Source organism: Sapajus apella, unplaced genomic scaffold (assembly GCF_009761245.1).
Source record: "Sapajus apella isolate SASKATOON/1434 unplaced genomic scaffold, GSC_monkey_1.0 scaffold1, whole genome shotgun sequence".
Taxonomy (NCBI): domain Eukaryota; kingdom Metazoa; phylum Chordata; class Mammalia; order Primates; family Cebidae; genus Sapajus; species Sapajus apella.
The window spans coordinates 59,015,252-59,031,483 of record NW_022436941.1 but is presented as its reverse complement, the minus strand read 5'-3'; the positions used below and the strand labels follow the sequence as shown (position 1 = coordinate 59,031,483).

General features: G+C 38.7%; 1 protein-coding gene across 1 annotated transcript in view; it reads left to right on the top strand.

Moving 5' to 3' along the window:
• The window catches only part of RASGRF2 (Ras protein specific guanine nucleotide releasing factor 2), a 272,235-nt gene that overhangs the window by 133,394 nt on the left and 122,609 nt on the right, over window positions 1-16,232 (top strand). Inside the window, exons 9-12 of the mRNA XM_032277037.1 lie at window positions 960-1,078; window positions 6,993-7,153; window positions 8,776-8,842; window positions 9,328-9,464. Coding sequence (XP_032132928.1) covers window positions 960-1,078; window positions 6,993-7,153; window positions 8,776-8,842; window positions 9,328-9,464 — 484 coding nt within the window. The remainder of the gene's footprint in view (window positions 1-959; window positions 1,079-6,992; window positions 7,154-8,775; window positions 8,843-9,327; window positions 9,465-16,232) is intronic.

The window sequence follows — 16,232 nt, the reverse complement described above, 5'->3', positions numbered from 1 at the left end:
TCTTTCAGTATTTAAAAAAAACATGGTCAAGGTGCGGTGGCTCATGCCTGTAATCCCAGCCCTTTGGGAGGCTGAGGCGGGCAGATCCTGAGGTCAGGAGATGGAGACCATCCTGGCTATCATGGTGAAACCCCGTCTCTACTAAAAATGCAAAAAATTAGCCAGGCGTGGTGGCACATGCCTGTAGTCCTAGCTACTCAAAAGGCTGAGGCAGGAGAATCACTTGAACCTGGCAGGCGGAGGTTGCAGTGAGCCGAAGGTTGCAGTGAGCCGAGATCGTGCCACTGGTCTAGCCTGGGTGACACAGTAAGACTCTATCTCAAAAAAAAAAAAATGATAGCCAGGTGTGGTGGTGTACATCTGTAGTCCCAGCTACTCAGGAGGCTGAGAGGAGGGTGCAGCGGGTGATGATTACTGGAGCCCAGGAGTTTGTGACCAGCCTGGACAACATAGCCAGACCCTGTCTCAACAAAATAGACTCTCAGTTGCATTTTGTATTCATATTTAGCAAGAAGCTAGAGAAGGTACAGTTTGCATTTCTCAGTGACTTTTCATTGTTACAAGCACTTATTTATGCCTATGTTATTTTAGCTAACATGGATACATGGTACAAAGGTCTCTTATTTAGTCTGCCTCCAAGAAATGGCCCCGTAATTTCAATGAGAAGACTGTCCACAAAATAACATGTTGCTTTCCCGCTGCACTTAGAAGCAGACATGCCCAGGGACGCTGGTCATTGCTGACCCACTTACCCTGTAGAATCATGAGGTGCATTGGCCTTGCTTTGGGTCATGACCTGTCGAAGCATGGAAAGATCCAGCCTATTTCCCCCAAGCCCCCAGTTCAATTGATACAAGCTGGAAACCGAGCTTCTCGGATCTCCGAGCTCTTCTTTGCCTACCTGCTAGGGCAACAGAAGATCTCTCTCACTGTGATCCTGTCTGTGCTGTGTCCGACAGAGTAATGCACGATGAAGTGAGCGACACTGAAAACATAAGGAAAAACCTTGCCATCGAAAGAATGATCGTGGAGGGCTGTGACATCTTGCTGGACACCAGCCAAACGTTCATCCGCCAAGGTAAGTCCTTGTGGAACGGACCCGCAACCTGCGTGCGCTGTGCGGCTGTCACATGGTCTCGGCACACCCCGGAAGGCGTTCCGAGCAGGCCCCCCGCGGCCTGCGCCGAGGCTGTGGTTGAGGCCCACCTTTGTGCTGTTTCTTTTCAGGGGCCATGAAAAACAGCAACACAATCATAGTAAAGCACGAGTGGGGCAGGCAGTTACATTCTGACTGGACGCTCCTCCTCAGCGGCCCGGACATTCTCTGCAGCTCCAAGGAGGACCGGTCGGCCTGGCCCACGGCCGTGGCTGTGCCAAGCGCTGACGATACCCAGGCCAAGGCCCAGGAGAAACTTGCGTTACTCAAAGCCCTTTCACATAAGACTGGGGACCATGTCCGAAGTGAAAGCAGCTGTCTCTTGTTCCCATTTTTCATCAGCACTTCCGGATCCGCCCCACACGGTGTCATTTGATTCAACTGGTAACTCCCGTTGCCAGATGAAATGTCTCTGATCGACCCTTGCCACGCCTTGCTTTGGTAATGCAGAAGTTTTCGTGTGTGCAAAGTGTGCTTTGGGGCGTCATTGGATAAATTAAGCTTTTGAAGAGTTGAAGATATTTGTGCCGGAAACTGTGGAGAAGCAAGAGCCTGACAGTGCATATTTCTCCTTGGCTGTTATTCCAAAATGCAAGATGTAAACTACATCCCAAGTTATTTATTTATTTATTTATTTAGTACTTAGGTCCTCTGTGGGAGGGGAGCATGCCTTGGGCAATTGATTTGAGACAATATATCGCACACATTTATAATTTTGAATTTGGCGAGGAGTGAAACATAAATTTGGAACTCAATCGTTAATGTAGTTTCTGTTTATAATGTGCCAGTATCATTTGAAGATATTTATGTTGCCATTGCCTACCATAATGTACTGCTTAAAATCTTTTTTAACCTCATCAAACAAGACTATGTTTTGTGCACATTAATTTTTGCACAGATTACTTTGAAAGTTTAATGCACGCCATTCTATTTTCCATTATTTATTTACAAGGAGAAGCCACACATATGTTAAAGTTTGGGAGTCTATTTTAGGAAATGATTCCTTTTCTCATTTTTGGCTTTAGATATTCTTTTTTCTTTAAATAAGGGTGGACTGTGATGCTAACAGCATCAGGCCATTGTAATGCCTCCTCTATTCCTCTGCACAGACTGTGTCCCCACGTTGGCTTCCTGCCTGCCAGCCTCTGTGCCTTTACCTGTGCTGTCCCCAGCCTGGGGGCTGGGAATGTCATTATCCACCTCTTTGGTGCCTGTTGAAGTTCTGCTTGTCCCACCAGGCTCAGATCAGATACCCCTAAGGAGTCCCTTATAATCTCCTCTTCTTCCTCCTTCCCTCTCCTCCAGTTAGAATGGATTCCCCTTCCACTCCATTTCCAAGGCACTTCACTCCTGGTGCATGTATTTCATCCTCTTGTATAGAGGTACTTGCTTGTATGCCTCTCTGTCCCAGTAACTGTAAACTCTGAAGGGCAGCACTTAGGAATTCTCTCTGCCTTGCCTTGTCTAGTATGATGCTTTCTATTACAGATACCTGGAAAACGGGCATTGAATCAAATTAAATCATTTATTGAATTGCAATTATGACTGAAACGTGTTTTATGTTGTATTTTTCTTGTATTGGAATTCCCTGAAAATGTCTACTGATTGACTTGTGCTTCATAATATGTGAGAATGGAGACATAGCATACAATTGCTTAAAGGATTTTTGATTGGGAAGTATTGTTACCCATAAACGTTTACTATATTGCTAAAAAAAACATAAACTTTTTTTGATCTGAGCTTGAAAACACATTCAATAATGAAAAATGCTGAAAGGTCAAATATATTGAATGTCATATATTTTTTCATTGCAATTGGAGAGAAAACAATCATGAATGATTTCTCCCTGTATTTATGCCCATATGTTACTAATTCCTTGTTATGTACCACATGTTCAAGGCACTTCTGTCAGCTATGAGTATTTCTGATATTATTGTGTTGATGTCAAGATAATGATTTGCCTTTTAGCAGTGTTTTTCTGCATGTGTGGTTTGGTTAGTTGTTTCAGAGTTATTCAGTAAAGTTGGTTTCTAAAATTCAGACCTTAATCTGAAAGTAGGAAGTAATACAATCACAGAGAATTTGGAAAGTTTACATTGTTTAGCTTTGGTTACTTATTTTATCACTTTTACATAACACTCTTAACAGACTTTAAGACCCATTGAGGTGATTTTAAAAATTATTATTTAAAAAAATTTTTGAGGGATTCCTATTGCCTATGAAATGGTCTACAATTTTATCTCTGAAGATGTGCTAATATTTGTGTTAATTACTCTTAGGGATGATATGTGGTCTATTTCTCTGTGTGTATGTGTATGCATGTGTGCATGTGGTTTCCACCTTATGTGAATTTTTATGCTAAGGACTAGAAAAAATACGTCATCCAGATCATCTGAAAAGTCACCTCAGAATAAGGGCATCAGCCACTCTTGAATGTTTTTCGATGGGGATTTAGTGATGGAAATAATGAAAGTTTTATTGTAAATGGTTTCCAATTATTAGTCTGATGGATAGGATACAAAAGACTATATTATAGAAATGGTGTGATATTATCATTATTTTCTAAAATCTATTAAAAGTTTTTTGAATAAATGTGTGCATGTCTGAGGCAATGATAGGAAAAGAGTCTAGCTGCATCACTGGAGGTCAAATCCTGTCACCCCTACTTCCTTGCTGTGTGACATTGGGCAATTTACTTATCCTCTCTCTGCCTCAGTTTCTTCTCCTTAAATTGGAGTTAATAGTAGTAGCTATTTTTTAGGATTGTTGTGAAGATTAAATGAGCTAATGCTCACAAGAGCACATAGACTAGACTGCAAGATTATGATAAACTTTAAAAGCCAAGATCCAAATTTTGGAATGACTTTCTATTTTCAATAACATGAAATATATATGAATATTTAGTAGAAGATAAAGGCACTCTAAGCTGACATTTTGTACAAAATCTACCATGCATTGTGAACAGTGTTTTGTGGAAATGTAAATCAGGAAAATGAAATATAGGTGACTGAATACAGGGCTAAGTGCCTTGAGAATAAGGCATGGACCTTTCTGGTATTTTAGTCGCTCCCAGACCCTAAGTCATGAGCTTTCAATGCACCAATGTTCTCTGAAATTGTAACATGGGGTACCTTCTCAAATGCCTAACCCAATAAGCTGGAAATTGCTCCTTGTTCTTTTTCACTATTAGAATTAAGAATAAGGGGCATAGTCTTGAACCATACTATGGGAATAAAGTGATTGAAATAACAGACGTTTTGTTAGAAGTTAACCCCAATTATTAAATAGGCTAATGACCAGGGTGCAAAAAATCATGCTATAGCAATTATCTGATGAATTACTAAATGAATACTAAGTATTTTCTGATTTGTATTGGCTAGAGAGGAATCCTTTCTTCATGTCTCATAGCTATGTTGAAACATCATGTCAAATGCAAGAGAAAATGTGAAAAAATCCACTTAAAATGCTTTTTCCAAACATGATTATTTTACAAACCATAGTTTTGAAATGTCTCACTTTTAATTCAGATGTATACATTTCTGTATGTACCTAATATACTCAGTCTCCTATGTCTCCCACCTACTTGGATATGAGGTAAACAATTATAGATTAAGCATATTAGTGTATGGTTGCCAAGGAACATTTATTTTTTTTTTTGTCTCACAGCTGAAATTCACAATAATTGCTAATATATGAGCTAACAGTGTATTCTGTCATTTCTTTCTAAATTTTATTTATTTTTATGTATTCTATAATTTCTGACATAGAAAATTGCTAAATTGCTAGACGCATTCACTAACGAACACATTATTACTGAGTTTTCACAGGTTGCTTATAGCCTTTCTGAAAATTATTCACAAACCTATTTGTCCACCAAGATTATTTGTCCAAGCCTCAGTCCTTTACTCAGCCCTAACTAATGGGCCCCCATCGCAAAGCTAGAACTTACTCTCTTCCCATCTGTCCCCTTTTTGAGTCTTACATATTACATGGCTGAATCCCTTGGCTATGTCACTCACTTAGGTATGACCTTAGGAGAGCTACCTAGCCTCAGACCTCAGTTTCCCCATTTGTGAAATGGGGGGCATTGAACCACGTCCTCTGCAAGGCCTCTGGCTTTGTTTGCATCCTGAGCCCCATAAGCACAGCCTTTTGCTGCTATGACCTGCTCATAGACTTCCCTAACTTTTACCTCCTGCTTTCCCCTGCCTCTTGTACTCTGTTATTCCTTGCTGCCTGGGCTGCCAGCCAGTTTGCTCCCACCCACCTCACCTCCTCATTCACTCCCCTCTTGCCCATACCTTCGTGGGAGTCAAGCCATCTCCTGGCCCTTTGTTCCCCAATCCCACATCCTCGCCCAGGACTGCATCCCTGCTGTTCTTTAGGCCCAGAATAGCTGCCTGCTCTCTGTCTGTCAAGCATCCCACTGCAGCACGCACCCACATAGATAGTATGAGATCCAGGTGTGGAAACTTGGGTCTCTTGCCATCCTGTACACCTTTCAATCTCTGTTAAAAAGTAGATGCAATTTGCAACAATCATATGTTAATATGAACGTTTTATGACTCACAGTCATAGTTTTACCAACTTACATATATATGCTCTTTATATGAAGAGCTTTAGTCATGTTTTTCTGCTTATAGGTGTAATTTGTGCTCATTAAAAAAATCAGGAAGTTAGGAAAATGTATGAAGAGGAAAATAAGGTTGTCCACAATCTCATCTCTTAATGGTGACTGCTGTTAATATTCAAGGGTTGGATATGCACTCAGTGATTCTTCTGAGGGTAATATGAGCCTGTGTAAGGCTGCATTTGGAGTAGGTGGTAGATTGAATACATATAAGAAATATGACTATCTCAGGGCACTTCAAAAGTCAGAATCAAGGGATTTGCAAGAATCTTTCTTAAAACTTTTTGATTTGATATTTAACTTAGATTGAAATTTTCTTTTTGGGGTAGGGAGGTTGCTATGAGGGTGAAATCTAGAAATAATCAAAGGTAATACTGGTATTATAAAGTCTGTGTATAGCTTCCCACATTGAATGGAAGGTAGTTTTGCCCATAGGTGTGTACTGGGTATAGATTGTATGTGGTTTATTTTCCATTTAGATTCCACAAATAATTTTTATCACACATAATTTAAATGTAACTTGAAATAGCTCCCTTTAAAAATAGTTCTTAGCTAAATTTCACTGAATTATATAATTTATATATTTTTATAATTACAAGTATTGTACATTCTATTTTTAAAATACAAAGTAAACTATATTAATATGCTATTTATCTACCTTCTGTGCTAGAGGAAGAATATATTGCATTTGCTTTTTGTTATGTTATTATATTACTTTATATAATTATTATATAATGTAATTATTAATATTTATATTATATATTATCAAGAAGTTTAATATTAATTAATATTATTGATATTATATATAATATTGACATAACATATTGATATAATATATAATATATATAATATCAATAATATGTATTTAAATATATAAATTGATTGGATCAGATCACTATGGACAGATGGCAGAAGTGCCTCATTCTTTGAATTCAATTTTGTCTTCTTTCAAACTTATTTTCCAGTTTTAGATGAAGAATCAAGTCTAAAGTGTTTCACAAAAATATTAGGAACAGATTAGTCCTTAAAATACAATGCATTGTTTCTTCTGGTCAGAGTGTTAGAGAATTTCTTGTTCTGATAGTGCGTCACATAAATCAATCTCTGGTTTCTTGGGAAACAGGCCTTAGTGTTTATTGCCATGGACATGGTCCTCACTTGACAGAATTTTAATTGCTGTGTATTCTTCATTTTTGTAATCGCCAGGTTCTCTTATTCAAGTACCTTCCGTTGAGAGGGGGAAACTTAGTAAAGTTCGCCTGGGTTCGTTGTCTTTGAAAAAGGAAGGAGAGAGACAGTGCTTCTTATTTACAAAACACTTTTTAATATGTACAAGAAGTTCAGGAGGGAAGCTTCATCTGCTCAAGGTACTGGTTTTCCATAACTATTCCATTTATCTTCCAAGCACTTACAAGGTATTGATGTTAACTCACCTGTACTTTCCCATGCTTGGTATTATTATAAAACAGATTGTCATGATTGCATAATGAGCGAGGTAATGTACAGTTACCAACTCTGGCATTTAATTCGTTGTCATTTGAATTCAAAGTAATAGAAATTTATTTTATGTATGCATCACCATAAGGAAATACAATTAAAATCATAACCTGGACAAAATTACATACTATATTATGTCTGTATATTAAAATCATATACAAAGTTATATACTAGTTGACAACTACTGAGCTACAAAAGTCTTGTCAAATCACTACAATGTACCAATGCAATATTTACTAAACACTGTTTTATCTTGCTCGGTACTAGGAGTCAGCAAACTATGGCCCATGGCTTAGAGCCTGTTTTTGTTAATACAGTTTTTGATTTTGGTTTTTCTTTGGTTGAGATAGGGTCTCACTCTGTTGCCCAGGCTGGAGTGCAATGGCATGATCATAGCTCACTGCAGCCTTGAACTCCTAGGCTCAAACAGCCCTCTCGCCTAGCTTCCTGAGTAACTGGGACTACAGACTACCATGCTCATCTAATTTTTAAAAAAATTTTAGTAGAGTCTGGGCATGGTGGCTCACACCTGTAATCCCAGCACTTTGGGAGGCAGAGATGAGCAGATCACGAGGTCAGGAGTTCAAGACCAGTGTGACCAATATGGTGAAACCCCAACTAAAAATACCAAAAAAAAAAAATCAGCTGGGCATGGTGGCACACACCTTTAATCCCAGCTACTCAGGAGGCTGAGGCAGGAGAATTACTTGAACCTGGGAGGCTGAGGTTGCAGTGAGCCGAGATCATGCCACTGTGCTCCAGCCTGGGCAACAGAGTGAGACTGTCTCAAAAAAAAAAAATTTTAGTAGAGACAATGTCTTGCTATGTGGCTTGGGCTGGTCTTGAACTCCTTGGCTCAAGTGATCCTCCTGCCTTGGCCTCCCAAAGTGCTAGAATTACAAGTGTGAGCCACTGTGCCTGGCTTGTTAATAAAGTTTTATTGAAACACAGCCACGCTCATTTGTTTATGTACTGTTTGTGGCTGCTTTTTTGCTGAAGTGGCAGATCTGAGTAGTTGTGACAGAAATCATATGACTTGCAGAGCCTAAAATATTTACTATCTAACCCTTTACAGAAAAAGTTTGTCTATCTACACCCTTTTTTAAATTATTGCTTACAAATATTATTCAACACCATGATGACAGCTTTCTACTGCTTAAGCCACTTCCTGGTTGATGAGTTCAGCCCTTTGCTAAGCTGTTTTACTCTCTAAAGCCACTGTGGTGCCATCTAAGTTTCCCATCCGCTGACTTGCTAAATTTTATAAACAACTGAGTGAGAGTGAGTTGAGAGAGAAGAATTTTACTGAAGTTAAATGAATTCACTTCCTTTTGCACATCTAAGTTTAATTTTGGGCTCTATAAAAAATTATTTATGATGCAGAATTGCTATGCTTTCTTCTATGGCAACTTGAATATGGAGTTTACAAATCAGAGCTTCGCAGTCTACACAAGACCTTCAGCGTCTTAATGAAAAATTGGTTTGTTTCCAGACAGGTGGGGTTCTGTCTCTAATAGACTGCACGTTGATTGAAGAGCCAGATGCAAGTGATGATGACTGTAAGTCACATTCAGTCACTTAAGATTATATTAGAATTAGAGGCAAGAGAGAGGCTGAGGATAAACTCCCTAAAGTCATTAATATATGAAAAATTGAACCATTTAGCCTGTGAGCCTTGTTAAACCATCTTTGGGAATTCACATTTTACTGAGTTTGTTTTGTGATAGTGACTATTCAGTGGCAGATAGAGAAGAAAGAAGAGTTGAATTAGAGTGTTGGAATTCTATAAATCATGGGGTTTAAAAAATAAAAACTATGAAATTAGAAGGAAACCAGGATTGTAGTCTGAAGTAACCTCCTGACCTCAGCTTCCTCATCTGCTTATGAGCTTAAGAAAGCCTTCTTCATGCCCAAGAAGTATGATGTGGCTGAAATGAGATTCCTGATTTGAGAGCAAATGGATTGTATAGATAGAACGATGCGAAAGCAGCTATCACTTTTTTTTGGTATTCTCATCTGAGTGTTTGGTTTACATGCGTTCAAGCCAAAGGTTCTGGGCAAGTGTTTGGGCACCTGGATTTTAAAATAGTGGTGGAGCCTCCCGACGCTGCCTCCTTCACTGTCGTCTTGTTAGCACCCTCACGCCAGGAGAAAGCCGCCTGGATGAGCGACATCAGTCAGGTAAGCAAGTGGCTTTGGCCACATTTTTGTTTTTTAAGTTTCACAACTTAAACTTTTGGAGATAGTTTTAAGAGGTTTTTTATTTTTACTAAAAAATTACACCCAGTTGCTATGGTCATTGCCATCCTCTGCGTATCTTGATAAGCTGTGATCGTTCTCATTTTCGTTGTTGCTGTTTGTTTTTCTTCTTAAGGTCAAAATTTGCCTGAAATGTTGTAATTGGATTTTAGTTCCTGGGCATTTTATACCAGCTGCAAATGTAATCATTTGTGTTGAAAGTATTGAAATTGCCCAGTTAGTAATAAATTCTCTAACGACCCCACTGGATATTTTGCTTATTTATTTCTGAAGTGGAAAAATGGTAAAAGATACAGAAGCAGCCAACAAGGGCTATGGCAGGAAATTGTGAATTAAGGAATCAAAAGGCACACTGCCTGTAGTATAAAACATGAAAATGAGCTCCTGTATTTCATATATTAAAACATCAGGGAACAGAATTGGTTACCTTTCCTTGATCAGCAGCGCCCATTTAGGGAATTGCTCCATTTATTTTTAAGAAAGAAAGACCCTTGGGGTGCAGGAATGATTCTGTGCCTCGTCCTTTAAAGAAAGGCACCCAGTGCTTTGCCTGTCACTAGCAAAGATCTAAGTGAGTCTTTCTCTCTGCTTAGACTAGACCTTAAGGTAGAAATATGCAGCTTCCTCCTTATTTCTCTAAGATGCTATGGCTACTATGCTGCTTAGCAAAAAAAAATTGTACTAGATTATATCTTCAGTGGAAGGAAGCTAACTAAAAGTTATATCCTTTTTAGTGATGGTGATAGTATTACACGAAATGACTGTGTCCCAGTCTTGGCATTGACACTTGTGGTTTCATTCATTCAACAAATATATTTATGCAGTGATATATGCTTGGCACTGTTCTAGAGATTTTTGACATTATTATGAAGAAAAGAGACAACAACAACAAAAATTCTCTTAACCTTTTGTAACTTCCATTCTAAAATGGGGAAGACCAAAAATAAATGATAAGGGTAATAACTAAGTAGATACTATTTTATATTAGACGGTGATAGGGCAGGGTAAGAAGGGTTGGGCTGCGGAAGGTGAGTGGGTTGGTAGAGTTTTTAAATGGTGCTCACCTCATTCTGAAGGAGACTTTAGACTGTAGTAGGTGATGGAGATACCATGTGAGTATATGATGCTATGTGAATATGTGATGTGAAGAGGAAACAGCAATTGCAAAGGCTATAAAGCAGGAGGATGCTGCACACTTCAAGGAATACCATGAAAGGCAGTGTGGCTGGAGTAGGGTATGTGAGAGGGAGAATAGAAAAAAAAGTAAGAGGTAACAGGGGCCAGATCAGGAATGTCTTTCTAAGCCAATGAAAGGGGCTTTGGCTTGTATTCTGAGTCAGATGAAAGCTATTAAAGGATTTGAGCAAAGGAGTGCCACGAACTCTCTTAGGTTTGGAAAGGATGACTATGGCTGCTGTGGTGAGGGTGGGCTGAGGGCAGAGGGCAGGAGTGGAAGCAGGGAGGTGAGTGAGCAGGCTGCTGCAGTAATCCAGGGGAAAGATGTTGTGAGCTCAGGCCAGCTTGGCAGGAGTGGAGTTAGAGAGTAGGGTTCTGAGTCTGGATTCATTTTGAAGGTAGAACCAGCAGAATTTTATTGTGGATTAGAGCTGGGGCATGAGAGAAAAAGAAGAGTGAAGGATGACCTCAGAGGTTTTGGCCTGAGCAACTGGAAGGATGGAGTAGTCATTAGCTGAGATGGAGAAATCTGCTGGGAAAAGAGATCTGGGGGCAAAAAGCAGAAGTTTACTTTTGAATATATTGAGTCTCAGAAGTCTGCTAGACATTTGAGTGGAGGTGATGAATAAGCAGTGGGATATAGAAGTCCAGTGTTTAGAACGAGGTCCAGGTGGGAGATATACATCATTTGGGTGGTACTGAAGGCTGTGAGACTGCTGACATCACCAAGGGAATATGCGTAGGTAGAAGTAAGAGGGCTGTAGCCTGAGAGAAGGGTCAAGTCAGGGACAATAGTGAAGACAACCAAGAAGAAACCACCAGTGCAGCCGAAGACAGCCAAGAGGACATGGTGTCTTAGCAGCCAAGTGAAGAAAACCTGTCAAGGAGGAGGGGACTGTTTTAAATGCAGACCCTGAACCCACATTCCAGATGCCATTTTAAACTCTATAAGCTCCATAGATCACTTTTGCACGTTCGCACAACTGCTGCCAAAGGCTGAGTGAAGGAGTGATTGTTCTAGGATACTTAGTAATTTTGCTGGTGTGGGGTTTGAATGGTGGGTGGGTAGGTGGTAGGGACAGAGTGCGCTGCTCTTGACTGAGTCGAGCCAGCTGCCCAGAACCCTATATCTCAGCTGGCTTCATTTTCTGCTTCAAGAATTTTCCTTTTATAGGAGAGATTACATATACATTCATGGAATTAGTCTCTCAAGTGTATCTCTGGACATATTCATTATTAATAAGATAAGCTTACCGAATGCTTGAAATATACTGTTTAATATTTTATTGTGTATATGTTAAAATATAGACACACAAATGAACTAGAAATATTCCCAACATACTAAAATGTTTATCAAAATAGCTTCCACAAATAACCTGTATTAGAATTACGTGAGGACTGTTTTAAATACAGATTCCTGAACCCACATTCCAAATGCCATTCTAAACTCTATAAGCTCCATAGATCACTTTTGCATGATTAAAGAACCTCTGTCCTGAAGAATGAACTGTTTCTATCTCTAAAGTCCCCACAATCTTGCCATATAGAAATAATTGTACAGTTTGCCTCTCAGTATCTTCATACATCATTTTTGCTTTTTACTTGCTTTACTTCTTTCTATATTCCTATATATTCTTCATATGCATATTGGCTATCTATTATTCAACCACATTATATTAAATATATTCAGCTGCATCAATTTACTGCTTTCATAGCTTTTTCTGAATAATTGAGCATTGAGTATACGAGCTGTTTCCAAGTTTCAGGATTAATATATAATGAGGTGCTAAACATCTTTGGGCAGGAGTTTTCCCCTTCTTTTAAAGTCCTTTGTTGGTATATAGTTAGAGTATAAGGCTGGCGTAAAAAGCCTGATCACTGTCCTGATTACCTGATTCCTGGTGTGACAGACTGCCACAATTCCTTCAAGAAATGTGTACGTCAACAAGGTGTCTATGTAACTCTCTTCTAAGGCCTGCCAATGTTGAATTTTTCACATTTATCACACTTTCTATTTAATGGAAAAGCGTTTTTGGCTTCCAGTGGTTTTAATTTACATTTCTGTAATTATCAATGAGATTAACATTTTCTACTATTTCTGTTTCTTGCCTGTTTATACTAGATGGAGAATAATTCATTGGCACTCCCATATAAACTAGGAAAATGAACATTTTCTATTTAGATGATGAATATGTTCTCTATTATTTGTCTTTTTAATTTTTGTCACTATTTTTCTAAATCTTAATTTTTTCTGGCTTGATTTGAATCCACCTTGATAAGCTACTGTATTATATTATACTAGTCACAGGTAGCTCTTATTTAAGATGTTAAAGTGGTTCCTGAGTATTGCCACAATCCCAGCTTCACATAAGAAACTCTTCAAAACTTAAGACTTTCAGCTTTGCCAGGTCTGTCTCTGAAGCTGTAATTTTTAGAAGGAACGATTGCTTGAATGATTAATCACACTCTTAGTTACACCAGTAAGGCCATAATTAACTGTTGGCACCTCCAGCAAAAAGTGCAAGTGGCTAATGGTCTCAACAAATCATTCTTCCCCTTTTTCATCTATTTATAGGGAAGGATTTGAGGCTGAAGATTTGACCATTTATTTCAATAAAGCACATTCACTTGTGCTTGTCTCACTGTCATACATAATGGTTTATTAAACAGATACACTGTAATTATAGCTATTAACTAAAATGCAGAATTAAAATTCACCTCTGAGCTTCTTGGTTTGGACAAATGTCCCAAAATATAGACCTGTGTAGACAAATTTGTAGCACACTGGACATGCCTTCTCCCTAAAAATAGCTACTCAGAAATCAAGAGGGAATTTTCTACTTTAACATAAAAGGGTGAATTTAAAATATTGACTCTAACCTTTCTTCCCACTACTAAGAAGTATTAAGAAGGTGAAAAATATGGTAACACGGGAGACCACTGATCTTTAAATAGGTACTGCCTTAGTAAGACCCTCAAAACCCCATGCAGGAGAAGTCATTCTCAACACTTGTCCAAAGACCAGCTACTTCAAAATCACTTGCAAATTTTGTGAACACAGGTATTTCCAGATCCCATCCCAGCCATTACAAACTAAGCTAGACTATCCATGATCTAGGAATCTAATTTTGTTATCCTGTTAACTTCAAAGTTTATTGTAATTCACATAAATTCAAGATGACATTAAAGATATCTGAAACCCTGCTTACTTGAATATATTTCTTCTTCTTCTTCTTTTTTTTTTTTTTTTTTTTTTTGAGATGGAGTTTCACTCTTGTTGCCCAGGCTGGAGAGCAATGGCATGGTCTCGGCTCACTGTAACCTCTACCTCCTGGATTCAAGCAATTCTCCTGCTTCAGCCTCCCGAGTAGCTGGGATTACAGGCATTACCATGCCTATCAAATTTTGTATTTTTAGTAGGGACAGGGTTTCTCCATGTTGGTCAGGCTGGTCTCGAACTCCTGACCTCAGATCATCCGCCTGCCTTGGCCTCCCAAAGTGCTGGGATTACAGGTGTAAGCCACTGTGCCCAGTCCAATATATTTATTCTTAATTAAGTGAACTGTATACAGGCATCACTTCTTCCCAACAACCAGGGTACATGTTTATATAACCATAAATATATAACACACCTTCCACTGTAAGTCTGTTCATGTATACACTCACATATACCAGTTCTATTGTAGTTTAACTTTTTTTTCTAGAACAGAACTCTGTCTTCATTGCAGCATTACTCAAAGTCCCAAATGGAAGTAAGACAAAACAGAATTCTCTGGTTGAAATAAAGTTGGTAGACCTAGAGACTCCAGGAGCCATTTTTTCCCCATACTCCTGTTGTCTCTGAAGCCTGGGGATGTCCCTGCAGTCTGGGGATGAGAAACTAATTTTGAAAACCATTCCCCTGTTATAAACATGTCATAATGAGATCTATCTGTCATATATCTCTCTCCATCCATGCACCTATCCATCCAGCCATCTCGTGGATAGATTAAATGTTGTGTGCCAATTATCAAAGATCTTTTTATGTAACTTAAAATATGACCGTTCATTACATGGTCTTTTGAGGTATGGTTCAGATTGAATATATATTTTGTTCTTCTGAAACTTGAATGAAAGTGAAAATTTCCCTTTATTCCTAAAATAATTTTAATGCTTGACAATGACTCAGAAAGATTTATGAATGAGACTTGATGCTGGATAATGAGATGTGCGGAAATGGTCACATAAAACTCTTCTTTTGAGTATAAAATGTCTATCCCAACTTCCAATTCTGGTGGTATAGAGGACTGAGCTGATTTAGGTCCCCTCTAGCTATAAACACAGAAATGTTTAACATATAAAATCAGTAAAATTTAAAAAATTTAATGCATGGGTATATTTACAGATAGGAAGGGAAATCTCTCATTGCCAGAAACAAGAGAATTTAAAGCCATAGCAGAAAGCTTGTACGCTAAAGACTCACAGACTTGGGAATGATTTTAGACTGGATATTAGTCCCACGTCCTAGGAATATTAACATGTAAAGAGGGCAAGAGTTGGCCTAGGGCCCATTAATCAAGTTCTGTATTTAAAGCCTGGGCATTGAAAGCGTGTTCCCTTTGTGAGACAAGAACCTAAAAAAACTGTACCCATTGACCCAAGGAAAGAAATAAAGAAGTTTGTCTTTGTCTTGGGTTCTGAATTTTTAAAAATCTTCCTTTAAAAAATGAATATAGCTGGGCACAGTGGCTCATGCCTGTAATCCCAGCACTTTGGAGGCCAAGGCAGGTGGATCACTTGAGGTCAGGAGTTTGGGACCAGCCTGTCCAACATGATGAAACCCCATCTCTACTAAAAATACAAAAATTAGCAGAGTGTGGTGGTGCATGCCTGTAGTCCCAGCTACTCAGGAGGCTGAGGCAGGACAATCACTTGAGCCAAGGAGGTAGAGGTTGCAGTGAGTCGAGATCATGCCACTGCATTCCAGCCTGGGTGATAGAGTGAGACTGTCTCAAAAAAAAAAAAAAAAATGTGTCTCTGGCCTACAGATTTGAAATCAGACTTATTCACATGGTGTAAAAGTGCCAAACTGAGAAACCGTTATAAAAATAACTTTTGAGTGTTGAAATCCCAAGCATGCTTTGCAGCCCGAAACACAAAGTCACTCCATTAGCAACACTTCTACAATCTGGGGCTCATGACATGTGCTCAAATTAAAGATTACAAATCTTGTGAGTAAATGATTTATCATGAGTGAGACTCAGCAGGCATGGAGAGCAGCAGAATTAGCACTGCAAGAACTTCAAGTAATAGGGTGACAACTTGGAAAAAACCATAAAATAACAGGGCTTAAAGTATAATAAAACTATAAAAGAAAGAAATAAACCATTAGGAAAGAAGAGATTACTATGCAAAAAAACCAGGCTGACCTGTCAAGGAACCACATAGAAAAGTTTTAAACTAGAAACTATAGGACCACAAAATTACATATTCATTGGAAATTCATTGAAAATTCGTTAGACAGTGGATCAATGA